General features: G+C 42.3%; 1 protein-coding gene across 9 annotated transcripts in view; it reads left to right on the top strand.

The window, feature by feature from the left end:
• Positions 1–19,506, top strand: part of runx2b (RUNX family transcription factor 2b) — a 164,331-nt gene that overhangs the window by 140,587 nt on the left and 4,238 nt on the right. For 8 of the 9 annotated variants that reach the window (XM_079643108.1, XM_079643110.1, XM_079643109.1 and 5 more), the window contains 5 exons: positions 1,828–2,087; positions 3,523–3,679; positions 5,494–5,598; positions 15,085–15,252; positions 17,568–17,729. In XM_079643108.1, the coding sequence (XP_079499234.1) occupies positions 1,828–2,087; positions 3,523–3,679; positions 5,494–5,598; positions 15,085–15,252; positions 17,568–17,729 (852 nt within the window). Of the gene's footprint in view, positions 1–41; positions 787–1,827; positions 2,088–3,522; positions 3,680–5,493; positions 5,599–15,084; positions 15,253–17,567; positions 17,730–19,506 lie in introns of those variants that run through there. The other variant, XM_079643114.1, reaches the window with a different exon arrangement.

The following is a 19,506-nucleotide window of genomic DNA, read 5'->3' as shown; positions in this document are numbered from 1 at the left end:
TTTTATTTTAGAAATGTTTTTCTCACAGTATGAAGTTACAATTATGAACCGGTGTGCAGATGACTGATTTAAAAAAAAAAAAGATTTCAACAAAAATTGTGATTTGTTTATTTTTGCCTTGCCCTGGAAAATAGTTGGTTTGCATATTTAATATTTTTTCACTGTTCATTTTACCGTGGTGGAATAAGTAACTTATACTCAAATAAATGTGGTGGAGTATAAAGAGTATTAACTCTAAAATCTACTGTAATGTAAATATAAACTGCCTAAAAAATTAAAATCTTGCAGTTACATTCTAGCTTTTGAATTTCGATTTAATAACCGTACCCTTTGCCGCTGTTATGTTTACATTAAATTGTAAAATAATTTTAAATTGTATGAGGCACAACAGATGGTGAGATTATATTTGTTTACTTTCCCAAAAAGAACCAACCGTTCACAGTAAACGGCCACATGGCTGGGTAAACATAATGAAAGCCCGTGTTGGTCGAATACCTGTACACCTGCACAACAGCTCTCCCCTGCGCCCGAGTGAAACCCTACTCCTGCCTGCGCCTCTATACCTGACTCACCGCTCTCCGGTGACTCACCCCCTCCTACCTTATGGAGAGTAACTCACTTCTCACCCGGGCTCGGATCTCTGAACGCTCTTCTGAGCCGCGTATTATCGGGACATAGTGGGTAACACAACGCAGAGTGATGGACTGACTCGTTTTATTCCGACTGGAAATGACCCCCCCCGGAGTTAGGAGCGCGCCGATGGTCCGGTGGAGCGGTAACATGTCGGTATGTAGCTAAGTGAGGCAGTGTGAAACTCTTATCCACGGAGAGAAAATGCGTGAGACGTGCGTGTTTCATGAAGGTATCGACGTTACTGAGACCTGTCCGGCCGTGTATATAGGCGTGATAGATTATGGCAGAGGGAATGGATCTGACTCCAGACACCACGTGTTGGAGTCGCATCAGCGCAATAATTGCTGGGCGCTCGAGCTATATAAACCACAAAAAGCCTGAGCACGGGAAACCCCGGCCTCCAAACACTAACCACATTTACGGCTACAAATACGGGATACTATTTTTCCGCCTCCTTCATCTCACCGGCGATTTTTTTTTTAACTTCATCCACCTTTTTAACCTTATATACAACACTGCCAAGATACTTTACGGGACATATACACACTTTGAAGACGTCGGTGGTATATAAATAGCTAGCAAGTATTGTTAAAGTGTATTCCTTTGACTTTGAACACTTTTTGTGTGTGTACATTGCCTGCGGGCTTTCAAAAAGCCTTTCAGTTTGGCACAAAGACTTCAATGACGCACCTGGAGCAGTGCTTTGACTTTTCACTAAAGGAAGACAGACAAAACCTTTTTTTTTTTTACATCTGAGTCGACGGTTCCCTTTTAAACCTGCCTTTTTTTGTAATTGTATAGCCCATTACGAGCTCGGACATTTATTTGATGTTATTTATATCCACACACGAGCAACTACGCCTGCGTTATGGCGCATGGACGCTTTCCTCGAGAAGTTTGAAAAAAGGAGCTCGTCATTTAATACATCATCAAGTTTTCAAGGGTTGTTTTTCTTGACGGAGAAGTATATTATATATCGTTTGAAGACGACCACTAAAGTTTGTAGTGGAGAGGGTTTTGAAACGCGGTGCGCACAATAAGTTTTCCATTGGCAAGCGCGCTGAGGTTCTGCGAGCAGCGGCGCACACTCCGAGTTTTCCCCCTGAAGTGTGTGAGAGAGACAGAAAAAGAGGAGCTGGAGAGCCTTTGGTGCCTTTTTGATAACCAACGCTGTTGTGATGCGAATTCCCGTAGATCCCAGCGCCAGTCGGAGGTTTAGTCCGCCGTCAAATAGCCTGCAGCCGGTCCCAGGGAAGATGAACGATGTGAGCTCTCCAGCGGGGCAGACGGACTCAGCTGCGGTGCCGAGACTGCGCCCCCACGAGAACCGCAGCATGGCCGAGATCATCGCAGACCACCCGGCCGAGCTGGTTCGGACCGACAGCCCCAACTTTCTGTGCTCCGTCCTGCCGTCCCACTGGCGGTGCAACAAGACGCTGCCTGTCGCCTTCAAGGTGAGTCCCGTCTCAGCGATGTGCTCCGTAATTAAGTAAACCGTAAAGTGTTCGGTGTTCACTGTAAGATAAAACTAAAATCACTCAATTTAGACATATTTTGTGTATGCATAATTTTTTTCTTGAACCCCGTATCTACTAAAAACCTTTAAGTAATGTAATTATTTTGTATGGCGATTTCTTTTTCCTTTTGTTTTTATTTCAAATTTACAAAAAATGTAAGTATTGATGTCATGGGGATCTGGGAGTTTTTAAAGCCACTTCAGAAACCACACAAATTCAGAAAATGAATCACAAAATGATGGTGATGTTTAAAGGGACAGAAAAAATAAAGGTTTGGCAAAATGTCTTTAAATGTAAAATAAGTAACTAAATGTGTATATTGTTTTTCTACTCGCATTTTGTAAACAAATAATAATTGTATATTTTTTCCAAAAGGCACTTAATGTAGAAAAACTATAACATTCATGTCTCTCTTAAATACCCCCCAGATGGTGGTTATTTTACAATCAAAGCTTTGTTTCTATGGTGATTAATATTATTTTGATTTTCAATGTAATTATCTTCATATGTTACAATTATAAAAACTATACCGACGTTATGGCCTATTCTAGCTCCTATTAAAATTATTACCCAAAATGATATCAAATAGTTTTCACATGTTGATTTTACTGAACATTTAATGAGCAGAAGAGCATTAACAGAAAAATATATATTTAAGCAGAGACTAATTGTTGATACATTAAAGGCCTCTAAAGGCATATTTGAAGCCTTGAAAATATTTTGCTCCCATGATATTTCACAGGAAAGGCCCTATTAATTACTTGACAGTTATTATTTAAAGGATGGATCAAAGAAACACCAAAGTGGAAATTTGTAGCTGTAGCCTGGCTGGCTCCAAATCAAATGTGACACATTTTAAAATATGTGTTACTTAACCGTTCTTATTACTATGGCTCTGTAATTATTGATGCTCTGTAGGCCGGCTCCTGCTCTTTTATCTGCATCCAGGAATCTAAATGATAACACAAGGCCTTGCAACGTTTGTTTTGAAGACAGCATTCTAGAAGTAAAGTGAAATTAAATCCTTTCATCAACATTCGAATGAAGATGATATTATGTCAAACAACTCTGTCACATTATCTCGAATGAATTCTTCTCAACAGTGAAACAGAGAATTAGTTTCATTTCATTTTGGTTTGGCTTTCAACAAAAGCATTTCCTTTATTATTAAAATATATTTTTTCAGTTTTAACTTTTTAATTTCTGTTTTACCACAAACAGAGGAAGATAATATGTTGTAGCAAACTGTGAATGGAGTGATTTTTTACTACATTTTTTCGCAGTACTAGGGAGTAAAATGGGTGTCTACCTGTTGAATATTGTTTTGAGCAGTTAATAAATGTCTGCCCTTTGACCTCTCTGCCCCTGCCAGGTGGTTGCCCTGGGAGACGTAACCGATGGGACTGTTGTGACCGTCATGGCGGGCAACGACGAGAACTACTCCGCCGAGCTGCGGAACGCCTCTGGTGTGATGAAGAACCAAGTAGCGCGCTTCAACGACCTTCGCTTCGTTGGCCGCAGCGGCAGAGGTGAGGCCCGACACACTTTATCCTCCATTCACTAAAACTACAACTCAGGGGGAGCCATTCGATTCAGTGGTGTGGATTAGTGGTCACGTTCCCTTCGTGGCTACCACATAATGATCTGTAACTCCAGGCTCAAATCCCACCGCCTGTGAGTGGTAAATCGTGTTGCTTGAAAATGAACGTCCTCAAATAATTATTTGTCTTTTTAACCAAGTTGGGTAAAAAAAGTTTTTTAAAACCAACTTTTTAATGCTTTATATCTTTGCCCTTGGGTTTAAGAAAGAAAGCTTTGAACAAAAATAGGATGTGTGATCAGCCCGGCGTCAGCTGAATAAGACAGTGTTGTGTCTTTAAAATAATGTCACCTGACATGACCCGGCACAATCGAGGCTTATAAACATGTTGATTGCTCTGCACATATCCTCATGCTGTCAGGCAGTGAGGCAGAGGCCCCATCCTATTGGGTCGAATAGCATTCCCTAAATATTTGGCATTGCAGGAGCGACTCTTCGCCTCATTTAATGTCATGTTACCAAATCGTCTTATTTACGCGCGCCCTCTCCAAAGATTCTTCTTTTCTTCAAATCTCACAGAAAGTGGTCGTCTTCCATAAGTTGACGGTGATAAGAGCTGTCAGCAGCTCCGCCAGTGACTTTTCCTCTGTTGTAGCTGTCAAAAAGGGAGGGTAGCCGAGGCAGCCCGTAGAGATGAGGGGCTGACAAAAGTATAGAGAGCAGAGAGGAGGCATGTTGGCTGGACCTATTGCCTCGGGGACCTTGCGTGTGTCTCCCTTAAGAAGTGACACAGAATCTAGTCACAGGAAGTGACATAGGAGTCAGGGGAGATCGGACTACGAGGTGTCTGAAATGAATACCTGAGATAAGTACAAGCAGAGCGAACTGATAGGATGTTAGACAGCTAAAGGTCGTGCACACAGAGGCAGGGAGAGCTGACTGAGATGGACAAAGATTGACAGTGACAAGAGCTTAAAATAGTACCAGAGTATGATGACAGCAAGGTGTCAGAGAGGAATCAGATACTTGGGATAATGTCATTAGAGTTAATAGTATAGCAGTGTGCAGGGTTGCCTGAATCAGATCGCAGGTAACGACAGCAGAGATGATGGCGCCCTACTTTATCGCAGGTCACCCACATGCACCTCAGATATCAGGTATGGGGGACACCTGTCGCTTCTGCTATCTCCTGAGTCATCTTATCCCTTCTTTGAAAGGCTTGTTTACAGTGAGTGTAGAGCAGGAAAGAGGAGGACACACACTACTAGGTGGCTGCGCCTGAATGGACAGCTGCTCCGATGAGCAACCTGCCCCCCGCTTCCTGTTTCCTGTGCGTAGCCATGGCAACGCGATGCGCCTGCATACCTCAGACGTTACTGCTGCTGCTGCTGACTTGGCTGTTGCGCTCTGATTCATAGGGCTCCTTGTGCATACACAAGGGAGCATTACACACTCACACTCAACCCCAAGGCAGCAACTGCTGGGGATTATCGAGAAAGGAAGTGACTATTAAAATGCCTCTCGCCCACTCACACTGCGCTAGACAGGGAGAAAAGTCTGGATAACAAGATACTGGCTCCTCCAGTCAATCCTCCATTAAGACTCTGCCAAAAGACTTAAATAGATCCTCTGAAACAGCAATTGTTGTCTGTTGTTAATCCTCTTAAAGTCGATTTTTGCCAGTTTGTATTAGCTATTATGTGATCACAACCACACTTGTGACTTGGGGATGGTTTAGCGATGAATGAGGCTCATTGTCTTTGCAGATGGTATGTCATTTGATGTTGTTTGATGTCACCACAGGCAAGAGCTTCACGCTGACAATCACGGTATTCACCAACCCGCCACAAGTGGCCACTTACCACCGAGCCATAAAGGTCACCGTGGACGGACCACGTGAGCCCAGGAGTGAGTACAACGGCACGCACATACAGTACAGTAAGGGAATATGTCTACACATGCACAAATAACATAATACTCCTTCTTTTAATCAGCTTTTGAATGGGTACCCCAGTATTTTAGGTGAGGTGCTTAAAAATATGGGGTTTATGAGAAAAATGAAAACAATTACGAATCTGAGGTCAAAATATCATACATTTTATTGTCTAAGCTCCCTAGAGCACTGTATCCTACATTTCCCAGAATGCAACTCAGTAGTCTTTCATTTAGACGCTATTTCAACTTTACAAAGGTACACAGCATTGCGTAAGAAGACATTATACTCTGAACGTTTTTTTTTACATGCCCAAAAGTAAACCTTATGAAAAAAACTAAACTTTATAGTTAGTGAAGTGCAGCTTTAATTCATCTGTGGATGTGACGTACAGTACACTTAGCCAATGGCAGCAAATGCCCCATTATAATGGTGACAGGCTAATAAAAATAAGTTAATTAACAAAGTAAATGTTTTACTGGAAAAAAGTTCTGATTATGTTAATTGGCTCTGAACAGACTTTTTTCATTAAGTTGACTCTCAGAAAGCAGCTCAGCCTCCCGAGTGACGATTTGAGAGAGAAATGAGAAATAAAAAAGTGAGGCAGAATCTTCCTGAGAGGGTACACTGGGTAGCAGAATGCTAGCATCAGCTCCTTTTAATGGGCCATATAAAAACAACTGAGGAGGGAAAAAAAACTTTACTATAGCCCTCAGTGCCAACTGGTCTGGCATGCAGCTGTTTCCCCGACCCTCCTCCCTATTCATAAAAAAAAACATATTCTCATCTCATGGCGTCTCAGTGAACAATATCAAATCACAAACAACCCACCCACCCGACTGCCCGTCACATATGGCACCAGAGACACAGAGGAGCCAGGAGACAGTAGGATTAGTACCACCATCAGTCTCCATTGTAGGAAAACATGGCCGTTGTGCCAAAAAATGCCTCAGACGCTCGAAATTCAGCGTTCATCAACACGCACCCTGAAACAAAGGCACATGCTTGTCGTCAAACACACATGTACTCACAATGACACCCACTGTTTCCCTTCTAACTCTCATTGCACTCAAGCCATCTTGTTTGATCAAAAGCATTTCCTGTGCATCTGCTGTCCCCCGTCAGATGACTTTCAAACAAGTTCTGTTATTCGGTGGCGAGCAGATGGGAGTCGGAGCAGAAATTGTTTAGAAAAGGCCCACTTAGGTCTTAACAGAGTTGCAGTCTTGTATTTGTGTCTGGAAAGCCTTTATGTAAGCCTGTGAGTCACCAAACTAGACAAAGGCAGCATTACCTGATGTAAGGTGAGGGATTGGGGCATTGTGAAAAGACTTTACACTTTCAGTCATTATTCCTCCCTTCTATTTGCTCAATTTGTGGTCTGAGACAAAGCTTTAAAGTTGAAGTCTGCATCTTATAACTTCAGTCCCAGGACAGTAATTTAAGCAATAAGGAGTATGTCATCACAGGTAACCCTTGAACTTCTTTACTTCGCTGTTAAGTGGTCAGAATTGCAGCGACGGTGTAATTTACCCAGAAACTACAGCCAGAACACGTCTCCCTCTCAGGGGTCATTAAGCCGAGGTCGGAGGGTGGCAAAACACACATGTGCCCTCTTAACCACACCTCCCCTCCTCCAGGTTTCAGCATGGAGAGACTCCAAGCTGAGAGCACCGGCTGTCTCTGAAACTGCGATTCTATCTGTGAACGCTTCATTGACACATTGGGGGGGCTTTGTCGGCCATTACAGCTCTATTTTGTGTTAAACGAGTGGGTAATTAGGAGGCCTTTGGAACTCCGGGCCCCTATAGGGAGGGGTCCGAACAGAGACACACGGAGAAAGAACAGTGGGCTGTCTTGAGCTTGACATACACTGTTACTCTGTGGCCCTTCTCTGTGAAAACACTGTGTTGTCTCTGGAAAATAGGCTGACAATAACACAAGATTTTAACGTGGGCTGATAAGTGGTATAAAAAGCTAAAATAATTAACCATTCCCTATGGTTTTATTAATTTTTTTTACATTTTCCTGATGTTATTGGGAGGTTTTGCTCCCTGTTAATGACTTGCGGGGTTGTGGGTGTCAAGCTCAGGAAGGATATTTTGTGTAGGCGTGTTTGATGAGCCTTGTGGTAGCCATATGAGTCTTCCTGAGGGATGTCATTTCCCCCAGCGGTTCCACATCTAATATCAGAGAGGGGGGAAAAAGTCGGACCACCCGCGAATAAACGGGGCTCATATCTCTGAACTGTGGCTCTGAGTTTAAACTAATGAATTGCGTGGTCAAAGTGACGAATATCATTGAGGCCCTGTTTTAAAGATCTGTGGTATGATTTTCCTCAGAGGTTACAGTGTGTGTGTGGGTATGGTAAGTGGTTAGTCAGGTCCCTCTGGCGACTGTGTTATTAGCGGGAGGCTAACTCGGTTTCTGTGGCTCCCATTGTGCTTAATCGCTTGACAGCTCTTGGTTACTCTGTGGTTTGCCACTGCACCAACAATTCAGCAACCGTGTACACATGTATGTGTCTGTGTGTGTTCAAGCGTAGAGGCATGTAGATATGATTGCAAATGCATGTATGTCTGTCCCATAGCGCCTGAGTCTGCAAGCGCGGACCCACATGTCATGTTTTGCAGAGAGAGAGTGTGTGTTATTGGTGTCATTAGTCTAGTGTAGCCACAGTGCTGGAGCACAGCTAATAGGCCTCATTAAATGTCATTTTGAGCTAATAGACAGGGAGTGGTTGTTTAAACCAATATGCTTTTATAGGTGGTTCTGTCTCCTTTCAGCTGCTCCTGGCGGTGGCTGCGGCCAGCTGAGACAAACTTCCTGAGTGATAATAACCGAGCCGTAATAACACAATATACTAGGCTTTCTGTCCAAACCCACTGTTCTCATTATAGTTAATTGATCACAGAAAAACATAGGAGGTGACAAAAAACATTGTGGCGTCACATTTACTGTTTCTCGCTGGGGCATATAGCTGCGGTTACTTTGCATAACTGAGTGCATGTGATGTATGTGTTAGCGGTGGAGGCTAGCGGTCAGGTTCGTCTTTACTCTGGGGTTTAAAAGCTGTAGGGTCTGGGGGTATCCGGGCTCGGGGACAGGGTCGTGTTTTGGTTCGATTTTGGTCAGGGTGTTAACAAGTTTGGTGAAGAGGCCTGTAGACAATATTAGTGGTCCAGGAGACCTGTCTGCCAAGCCAAAATATTCCTGTGACACACAAATACTCACACTCACACACATACACATAATACTTCCAGGTATGCTTCTGCATAGGTTCAAAATAATAGCTTTAATAGTAATTGTTACTTTATTTGAATTGCATTGTTCAATATAAGAATATCTTTAGATTTAAGGAAGTCTACTTGGACTTTAAAAAACTTTTTTGTCCAGTGTTGGCCTGTATTTTGTTTCTATTGAGGCCATAGCTCACTCATAGGTAGGATGTGGCTAAATAAATTGTATGTCATGGCTCTCCTACCTATCAGTGGGTAATCTATCTCCACTCCAATCTAAAACACAACCAGTGTGTTATAATGTAGGGTCATGCAGAGTAAAGCCGCCTGTCCCTTTAAGAGAGAGAGGGGGAATACCTGTGTGCATGTGCAAAGCTAGCGAGAGTGAGGAGCAAGTGTAGTAGGTTTCTGGAAGTGAATGGGAGTAGCAGCAGTCTGTCTACAAAGTTAGCTGCATATCACAATTGCAAATAAATACAACAGAAGGAAAATCTTGCCTGTCTGCCCTATTTAAGAGTGGGTTATTGAACATTTAGTGAAGATTCATCATCTCCCCCCCCCCCCAGGGGGCGCACCCTCCATTTTGGGAACCAATGGGTTAAACGTTAATTGACTGTCAAGGTTTTTAGGGATATGCCTAACAAAGTGGAATTTTGCTTTATTGCCATTTAATCAAAAGGAATTTTTGACATTCAGCTTGTAAGGGTAATTAATGAGAGTAACAAGATTGCTATTGTGGCCAAATGCTATTGATACATACAGCTGGATGTCATCTGATTAAAAATGAAACTGGATATTATATTTGTGAATAATGCCCACTAAAGACAGCATGCAACAGAAAACAATAGCGGACCTTAACCTGGGCCTTGTGGCTCACCACAAATGAGATATGTTTCACCATATTGAATACACTGCTAACACCCATGCTCACTCAAATGCAATCAAACAAACACACACCCACACACCTAAACAACCTTATAGTAGTGGTTGCCAGGCTACGTCCCATTATAGCTATTTGAAAAAAACTGTCACCTTCATTGCTCCTTGGCTGTAAACAGACTCTAGAGTAAGTGAGACACCTTTATTAACACGTCTGTCATGATGACACCAAAAGGTCTCTGAACAGTGTCATAACACACACATGCCATTTCATGCACTTGTAGGGTACTATTACATGCTGTAAGGCCTTGGCTTTGTTTCTGTCAACAGACGTGTTTGCTCGGTGCAAAATGCAAATTAAACTTTTCCACACTTTTTAAATAATGTCAGCCATTTAAACTATGTACATTAACATAAGGACCTTTATGTTCTTGGATCGAATATACTTTTGTACAGCATCCAGGTACTTAAAGAGGATTTGAGAAGACTCAATACTTTTCCCCTCTCAGACAGTTACACACCCACCTATCTGCTGCTGCCTTACTCGGAACAGCTTTTAACAATGGGAGCCGGACAAATAAAACTCACCCGAAACATCAGGAGGAAAAGGAATGAAAAGAGGGAGGGAGGGAGGGAGAAAGGGGGAAAAAGAGAGAAGAGAAAAAAAGACTGCAGGCTTTTCCAGAGGCAGTCAGTCAGTTGAATGTCTTGTGAAGTTCCTTGAAGAGGTGCCAAGGCCTTTACAGCACAAAACACAAAATCATTCTGTGGGAGGGAGAGACAGAGAGCACGACAGCAGAATAAAGAGTGAGAAGGGGGAGAAGAAAGTGAATCATAAAAGTGATAGAGATTATTGAAGAGGGTCCGGAGTCGGTTGGCAGTTAAAGAAAAACACATCTCAGAGGGATTTGGTTCAAAACACTTTAGTTTGACCAGAGAGGTGCTTAGGGAGCACACCAAAGCCAAACTGTGTGTGATTGTATGTGTGTGTGCTATTTAAACTTTGTGCAATATTGTACAAGTGTGTATATAATGTGTTTTTGTGTTCAATAAATGTTTCGCCTTTGGGAATTGTTGTGCATGTCTGTGTGTATGCATGTGCGTGTGTGTGTGCCTTTGCCTTGCCTGGCTTGCTTCCTCCAGGCTGGAACGCATGGACCACACAGACGGCTGGCAGCGCTCCACGACAGCCTGGCTCCCCCTTTCCCTACGTCTCCTTCTCTCCTTCGCTCGCTGCCTGATCTCCCGCACCTTTTCTCTTTTTCCCCTTCTTCATTTTTTCTCTGTTTTTCCCAATTCTGTTTTTATTATCTACCCTCTTTTCTGTCTCCTCCCTCCCTCCTTTCCTCCTCTCTCTATACCAGACCCCCATAGTAGACAGGCGTCTGAATGTCACCCACTCAGCGCTTTTCCTTTCGAGCCATGCTCTGCCAGTTTCAGATTGCCACCTGAAATAATTCATTGTTTCTGACCGCTCACAAAAACAACATGGCCACTGTGAGGGCTCCAAATAAAAAAGTGAAATATGGACCCAGTGTATTCATTCATGGACTTAACTGGCTGTTCCACTGCAAATGACTGACACACACACATACAAACACAGACGGGCTGATTCAACCCAGGCTCCATGAGCATGGGGGTTTTTCTGAATCAGCCCCAAAGATACATTCATCCAAGCTCACCCAGTGATCATAAACTAGCCTGAAGGGCTTAGAGGGCATGACGTGACAGCAAATTTATAAATCATCCCATTTATTAAGGATCTTCTGGCGCTCCGAATTTTCCTCCCTTAGTCAGGCAGCAGGCAAGATAATTTCCTAGTTATGTGTCTGTAGTGATATCTGAAACTTCATGTGTTGGTGTTAGGAGGAGGTTGAAAATAAATGCCTCTTTGGTAACATTTCTCACTTAGAAGCTAAGAATCATATTACAAATAAATGTAACACAATTTGAATGTAACAAAATGTTCCCACTAGCATCTCTAAATCTCACTTATTTGTTTAATCTCTTTTGTTACAAATTGGATTCCCTTTAGACCCAAGGCAGGCTTACTGTTTTGACAGCCTTGTATTCTCAATTGTCTGGTTACCATGTTAATTTCAAAACATTATTTTGAGGGTTATAGCTATGCATTGTTTGCTTTTTGTTTTGCATTTTTTGCATTTCCAGTTGCGACTAAATAACATGCACATAGAAAACTGCTATCAAAGTCAGGTGTCGTACTATGAAGAAATTGGTGTCTTAACCAGATGTCAATCATCGACCTATTTACATTGACTACTTAACTAGCTTAAATAAAATATTTATTTGAATTGGAAACCCGATATTTTGCACCATATAGCCTGTGTTCAAAATTGCTCAAATTTCTACGTATGTAAGAGTTGGGTGTGAAAATGTGGCGTTAAATTACACATATCCCTCTGCACAGACATGAAAGTGGCATAAATCTGCTGATCTAACTCCCAGAAAATGTGTGTATTTCCCAAAAACGATCCCTTTACACTCTTTAGTCATTAAAAACACATTGGCTTAGGGATTGGAGAAATATTTTCAGACATGACATATATGGGAACTGTTCGTCAAAAATCTCGGTGCTCAGGCTCAGATCAAATCTAATGCTGCCATTAATTACAGAGGACTTATATTCTGTTTGCCTACTTGCCATTACTAACTGTTATCAGATCCGAAGGGTCGAGTTGAATCCAGACTTATGTCTTTGCGACGGCTGAAATAATAACATTCTAGGATCAGTGTGCAACTGTGTGATTACAGATACTATCTATAGAGGCGTTATCTAATCATTATTAATCTCTTTACTGTGTATGTGCAAGCCTGGGCCTGTACTGTAAGTGCATGTGCAAAGGTGTATGCATGGTGCCTGTGTGCAAATACTCATGATTGCATGCGCAGACGTGTGTTTGCATAGATCCATTCTTGCGTGTGTGTGTGTTTTTCGTGTGTTTCCGCGTGTGTGCAAGTTGCTCACATCTGGTCTGAATCTGTCCATGTTTCCGGCGGCTGGCTGGGCAGGAAAGTGGCAGGCGCTATCGAAAATCTCCGCTGTTTTCACAGGGATGATGGGAATCTCAGGGACTTTCCCTACGGCAGTGAAATCATCCGCCTTTCCCGCTCCTTTAAATACCCCCGGCTCATTCCTCCGCCCTGCTAGGGTTCCGATAAAACAGCTGAGACGTCTTGTGTTTGGCAACAGTTGTCGTCTAAAAGGTGTAATTAACTCATGAAAAACTGTATTTACTGTCAATGCAGGCTAAACTAATGGACTTGAGGTCTGGCTGTTTGCAGTGTAAATTGGACCTGAATGTGGTGGTTGACATGCTGCATTCCTATAGGAGAAGAAATACGTTGGTTTCCTTTAAAACTGGGTTGCATCCATAGGTATTTTGACAGTAAGGGAGGTTGCTGAGTGTTGCTGAAATTGTGACAAGCTACCAGTAACATCTTCTATCTATCATGTTGATCTATCTTTATCTCCTTAAATATAAATGTAAATATCTGTCTGTATTTTGGGATCTTCCTCACACAAGTCGAAATCCTAAACCCTTTAACTATTCACTATTCGCTGTGCTCTGTGTTCACCACTGTGTCTGCTGACTGGTTGAGCTCAATCCAGTACTCTTAATTTACTGGTCATCAGGGTCTCTTCCTCTCCATGTGCCTCCTCCCCCTCGTTTCTGTCCCTCTCTGTCTCCCCTCATCTCCCTCGGTCTCCCATTGCTATTTATTCCCATCACTAGGAGACGGCCTGTGCACAAAGCCCGCACTGTGTCCCGAGGCTTTTTTAGAATAGAAATTTGGTCTGTTGAAAATGGAAATGCTATGATTGACTGGGCACAGCTTGCATAGAGTGATGAGGAACGCCAAAGTAAGGCACAAATTATCCAGAGAAATATTATTAATGAAATATAGCCATGAATTATGTTATGAAGAAAAAGAAACTTCAATAAGCTGAGGGTTTTGCAAGTAGCCCTTATTATCCCCCTTCCAAGTCATCTATGTTAAGAAGCGGATGATGAGATTGTCTGTTTATTTGAACTTGATGATGCCAGTATGGTAACGTCATTGTAATAAAAACAAATCATGGTCTGTCTGACTGTCACTGGCTGCATCTTCACTCCTGCCATTCTCAAGTCAGAATTCCATAATAGTTGTTCGGAATAAATGAATTTGTTGCGAAGCATCAGATGATCTGATAAAAGTATTTCTGTGGTTGATATTTTTTCCAGACTTGCTGTAATGGACAAATAATACACAGAGGATTAAAATGATTATTTGTAATGTCTTCTGGTGTTTTTATTTGATATTGAAGGGACAAAAGAATCTGCAAAGAGAGATGATCTCCTTACTTGACACCGATCGTTACCGTAACTGTAGTGTCAGGTCTTTGTTCCCAGGCAGCAGGCAGGTTGGGCAGGATTCTGAAGTAGCTCGTTGTTTCTGCCTGAGCCAACTGGAGGCCCGCCAAGCACAGCAGGAGTTTCTACCCACCTCTGTTTGATATTTACTTTACCGCCTTTACAGGAGAACTAGTGCGAGACCAGACAGACGCACCAACATAGACCTGTGTCAGTGATAAAAGGACTGTGTGTGCACAGGCTTCTCTTTCTACCCCACCTTAGCTAAACTATAGTCTATGCCTGCGCCCCATGGGAACATATTTGTTGTGGTTGTTAATATAGGGCCCACATGGCTGCTGGGATAGAATTGGTCACAATTGACGCACTGTCTTGTGATGTCCTGTGTGTTTGCAATGTGCATGTATTTGTATATTGAAGGGGTCTGGAGTTAGCCCAAAAGAGATGAGAGTATAATCAGGGCAATAAAGGGTGTACAACTATTGGCAGAGGAATGCCGGAAAAGATATACATTTTTGGCATAAGTTACGACTCCTGTGGGGATAATTGTGTGATGGCGTGAGAGCTTGTGTTTACCTGATGAAGAAGCCTCAGGTTAAAACTAAATATACGTGCAATGTCTCACACACTCGTAATTCTCTCTAATGCTCTGATGCAAGGTGAGAGATGATTGTTAAGTCTTTGTTAGTTGGCAGGATGTAGTTGCATCCCATCCCAAAAGCCTCTCTTTACCTTCTCTTTGTTTAGGAGCACCCACTGTGTTTACCAGGTTAGGCATGGCACACAGAAGAACTGAGTCATTTTGACACTATGGAGAACCCCTTGGTTTTGACAACCTTCTTTCCAAGAGAAAAAACTAACAATGATTTGTACAAAACAGCACGCATAAACACCATTATCAAGTACAGTTTTTTCCCCTGCACCTTGAAACTTCCTAACTAATAAATAGTTGTTTTTCCTGTGTCCCCAGGACATCGTCAGAAACTCGAGGACCCTCCAAAGACTGGGCTCTTCTCAGACCGCCTCAGTGAGCTCGAGAGGATGAGGGTGAGGGTGGCCATTCCCAATCAAGGCCCCCGGCAAAGTCTCAACACAGGGCACAACTCCTTCAACCCGCAGGGACAGACGCAGATAACAGGTGAGCAGCCGGTTCTCAACTCCTAGTCTCAGACACAGAAAAGATAGAGTTTAAGAACATTACAGCAAGCATCCACTCTTTGGAAGTGTGGTAGAGCAGGATCTTAGTGAACTGGAGCTGCTATTGACCTCTGACCCCCTTAATGAAATGGGTTGGCTCCCCCAAGTGGCTCCCGTCATTGAACAGGATTCATTAAATAGGGTTATAAAACAAAACCTTAACCGGGTACATTTTTAATAGAGTGACAAAGGAAAAATGTTATCCAGAATTACAAATATTTAAAATTATATTTCTTTTGTATGTCCTACAATGACCCTAATAAGTCATATATTTTAGGCTGGGAGATCATTCAACATATATATGGGCTATATTTATATATATCATGTATATTTATATATACACATGGTCATGATCAGTCTGCTGTATTATAACATTTAAAAAAGATTGTACTTCAAAAGAAACAAGACAACTTGTTAGGTTTACATCAATTTATTTTTATATTAGGTTATGTCCTTAAGCATAATGAGTTTGTAATGTTGTGACTTTAAGATAAATATCTGAAAATATTCCTTATAATGTTTCAGATTTCAGATAACATGTCCACGCATACATTTTATTTTTTCAAAAATATCAAAATATTAAATGTTTTGTCCAAAATCCTAAAGCATATCACTTAAAAAGCAAGAAGGCTAAGTCACAAAGTGTATTCAACTCTACTGTATGTGAGGGGAAACATCAAACCCACTCTGGGGCCATGTGCACATCCTGATGGTACCAGAGAACGCTCAGTGCAGTATGTTCCACTGCCTCCTGGATCATCTGTCCTTCTCTGCTCCATGTCACTCTATCAATCTACATCCTAGAAGGTAACACCATCTCTCACGGCTGGGGATGGCTGCTACATGATCCTCCACACCTCCCTAGGCTCGTCACAGGTCGTCATTTAGCTCTTAGTTAGTGTCTGCCATGGCTTTGTAGTGTTACTTAGTGGATCATTTGAGGCATGGTTGGACAGCGTGTGGCAGAGAGTATTATACACTGGACTGGACCTTAATTGCATGTGAGCAAAACAAATCTCCAGAGTAAATATTTAGAGGTGAAGGATGAAGTTTATATCCAAATTCAGCTTTGATTAAAGAAGTGGTTCCTGACCTTTTGTTGTCCGGCCTTCCCCCAATAACAGGATTTTTCATCACAAATTACAATGGGTTTAAAGTTCATTTTACACTTTCAATTATATAAAAGTGGATATTAATGTTTTCATACAATTGAACTTTCAATTATTTAGTTGTGTCGCATTTGCATTCGTAGTACATACCACAACAGTTTTTAATTTTTTTTATTGTGTAAACATGATTTTATCTCAACCATTTATCCCTTTGTACTTATACTGTAGCTAACAATTTTAACTGTTTATCTATTCCTTTTTTAACTATACTAACCCTTTATTCATTTCTACTTTTGGATAACTATCTTAAATGTTTGTGAATTGATCTATCTAGTTGAATTATGAATCCATGGCTTTTAGCTTAGTTTTTGAACTGTTTCTTTTCTTTTTTAACCAAACCATTTCAAACCTTCATCCATTAATACTTTCAGCCAGCTTTTTCAACTGTTAACTCATCATTTTTAGATAACTATTCTTTCAACGTTTGTTCAAACTTCTTGCTGTTTTGACCTCTCTGCTATCGTGCTTACTACTTTTAATGCACATTTAATAACAACATATACCAAAAACTAAAGCTTACTCAATATGTTCTTAATCTCTGTTGCATGTCGACAACTCCTGGCACATACCCTGTGCAGTAATCCCTGAGTTAGAGATTGTAAATCACTACACATTAGTAAGCTAATTCCATCATAACACATACAAATAGATCCCATAAAATGCAATATCGAGCAACTCTCATGCTCTCCGATACTGTTGCAACACAGACATACACAATAAAGTGTGTGTGGCGGTTGTTTTCTTGGTTGTCTACCAGTGTGTTTACATCTTGGTTGTGTGCCAGCAAGGCTCTCTGTCCTCAGCTGCGAGCACAATGTTTTATAAGGCAAACAGGAAGATCTTCTCTTGGAAGGTAAACATTAGATGTGTCATTACGGAGGATGTTGCATAACGCGTCCAACTGATACTTACCTCTAAACTTAAGGACAGAGACACTAGAATTCAACAGTTGTGTAATCTTTGGTCAATTTGCCAAAGTAAATGAACATATCAACCAGACGATGGGCCACTGGTAACTATTCTTTGTCTTTTATATCTATTTATCTCCTTCTTCCTTTCCTTACCTCGCTTTCCTTCTCCCCATCAGACCCTCGTCAGTCCCAGTCCTCTCCTCCCTGGTCGTATGAACAGACGTACCCGTCCTACCTGAGTCCCATGGCGTCCCCCTCCGTCCACTCCACCACCCCCCTCTCTTCCAGCCGAGGCACGGGCCTGCCTGCCATCAGTGACGTGCCTAGACGATTGCCAGGTAGATCCATTACTTTATCTCCTTAAATCGCCACAAATGATCCAGATAATACATGTTCTTAAGCGATAGACGACAAGCTCCCACTCAAAAGCAGAAACATAAACAAAGACTACAAAAAGATCCATGTGCTACCATTTACCAAAGACTTACATACATAGCGAGCTGCTATTGGCTCATTCTCAAATTACAAGATTTGTCCCACTGACTCTCCAGAGAGCGGTTTGGATGGCGTGGACGACAGAAAAGAAAAAAAAGGATTGTTTCCGTTTTTCCCCTCTCCAAGCCTTTGATCCCAGATGAGTATGGGTAATAACAGGCCCAGGGATAATAACAGGCTGACAAATAAAGTGTCTTTATAGCAATACGGCACTCTCACAAGGCATTCTGGGTAATTGACTTAGCCAGTGTGTTTGCCTTAACGGCAGCATCTGTGTTCCAATTTGTCTCTGTTTTTTCCCCCAACCTGAAAGCTCCTTTAAACTCCCTACATGCCGCCAGACAAGTTTCTCCCCCGTACACCTGTTTGACTCACTGCCATGAGAGTTTTTTTCCCTACACTGCTTTTTTTTTCTCTCTCTGTTTTCTTGTGCTAACATACTACACACTCCTGTGTGTGTGTGTGTGTGTGTGTGTGTGTGTGTGTGTGTGTGTGTGTGTGTGTGTGTGTGTGTGTGTGTGTGTGTGTGTGTGTGTGTGTGTGTGTGGGTGTGGGTGTGGGTGTGTGCCCTGAACGAGGGTGAGTGATTACGCGACACAGCCGTGTGACTCTGCATTAGAAAGGGTTTAAAATCCAGCCAGCTGCCTTGTCAGCTATGATTACTTTGGTCTTTCCCTTCTGCTTTCATCTCATGAGCGTCAGGCTTTGTTCTCAGTGACACACGTGCATGCGCACAAACACAGACTCGAACAAAAAAAACCTCTCCCCCCACCTTGGCCCACTCGCACACCTCCAGCACTTAATGCCTTCTAAGTGATGCGACTAAGGCTCTCAGATCTCTGCAGATCAAGTTGACACCTCGCCAGGCTGCGCTGTAACAGAATCCAGCCACAGAAACATACCAACAAGTACGAGCAGAATATGGATGCTCCAGAGCAAACTCTGCGGCGTCACACTCATACACAATCACTCACACACACACACACACACACACACACACACACACACACACACACACACACACACACACACACACACACAAACACACACACACACACACACACACACAAACACACAATCCAGCTCATCTGAAATGTCACAGTCGCTAAGAAATGGGTTGCAAGAGTTCATCAGTCAAGTAAAAACACCTAATTCAGAAGTGATGCTCTTCTAGACTTTGTAAAAACCCTTTCTAAATATTTTTGACATGGTTCCACTCTGGTTTCTTTTAAGCTAATAAAGATCGATCTGGCTCATCATCACAGGGCCCCTTTGAGGACTAAAATAGTGCCAAATGTTGAATGCAGGAATCAGGAGTTTATTGAACAGAGCCGGTCACGTCTGTGATCACAGTGCTCCTTCACAGTGGAGACAATCACCTACTATTTCTGTTAGAATCAAACGGATCTTGTGGAAAGAGGAAGTTTAAAGGGCTTAATTGGCAGCATATGCTATCTGACTCTAGCGACAAATCCGGCTTCGCAATTCCTCCCTGCACATAAACACTGCGTCCCCCTCCTCCCTCCTCTTCCCCGCCACCCCCTGTCCTCTCACAGCAGACATGGTGACACGGAAGACGCCTGGTGATTTATGATAAGAGAACCATGGCTGGACTAAACC

The sequence above is a fragment of the Notothenia rossii genome (genome assembly GCF_949606895.1).
Source record: "Notothenia rossii genome assembly, chromosome: 8".
Lineage (NCBI taxonomy): Eukaryota > Metazoa > Chordata > Actinopteri > Perciformes > Nototheniidae > Notothenia > Notothenia rossii.
Note: the sequence above shows the minus strand (reverse complement) of the source record. Positions and strands in the feature narration are given on the sequence as shown.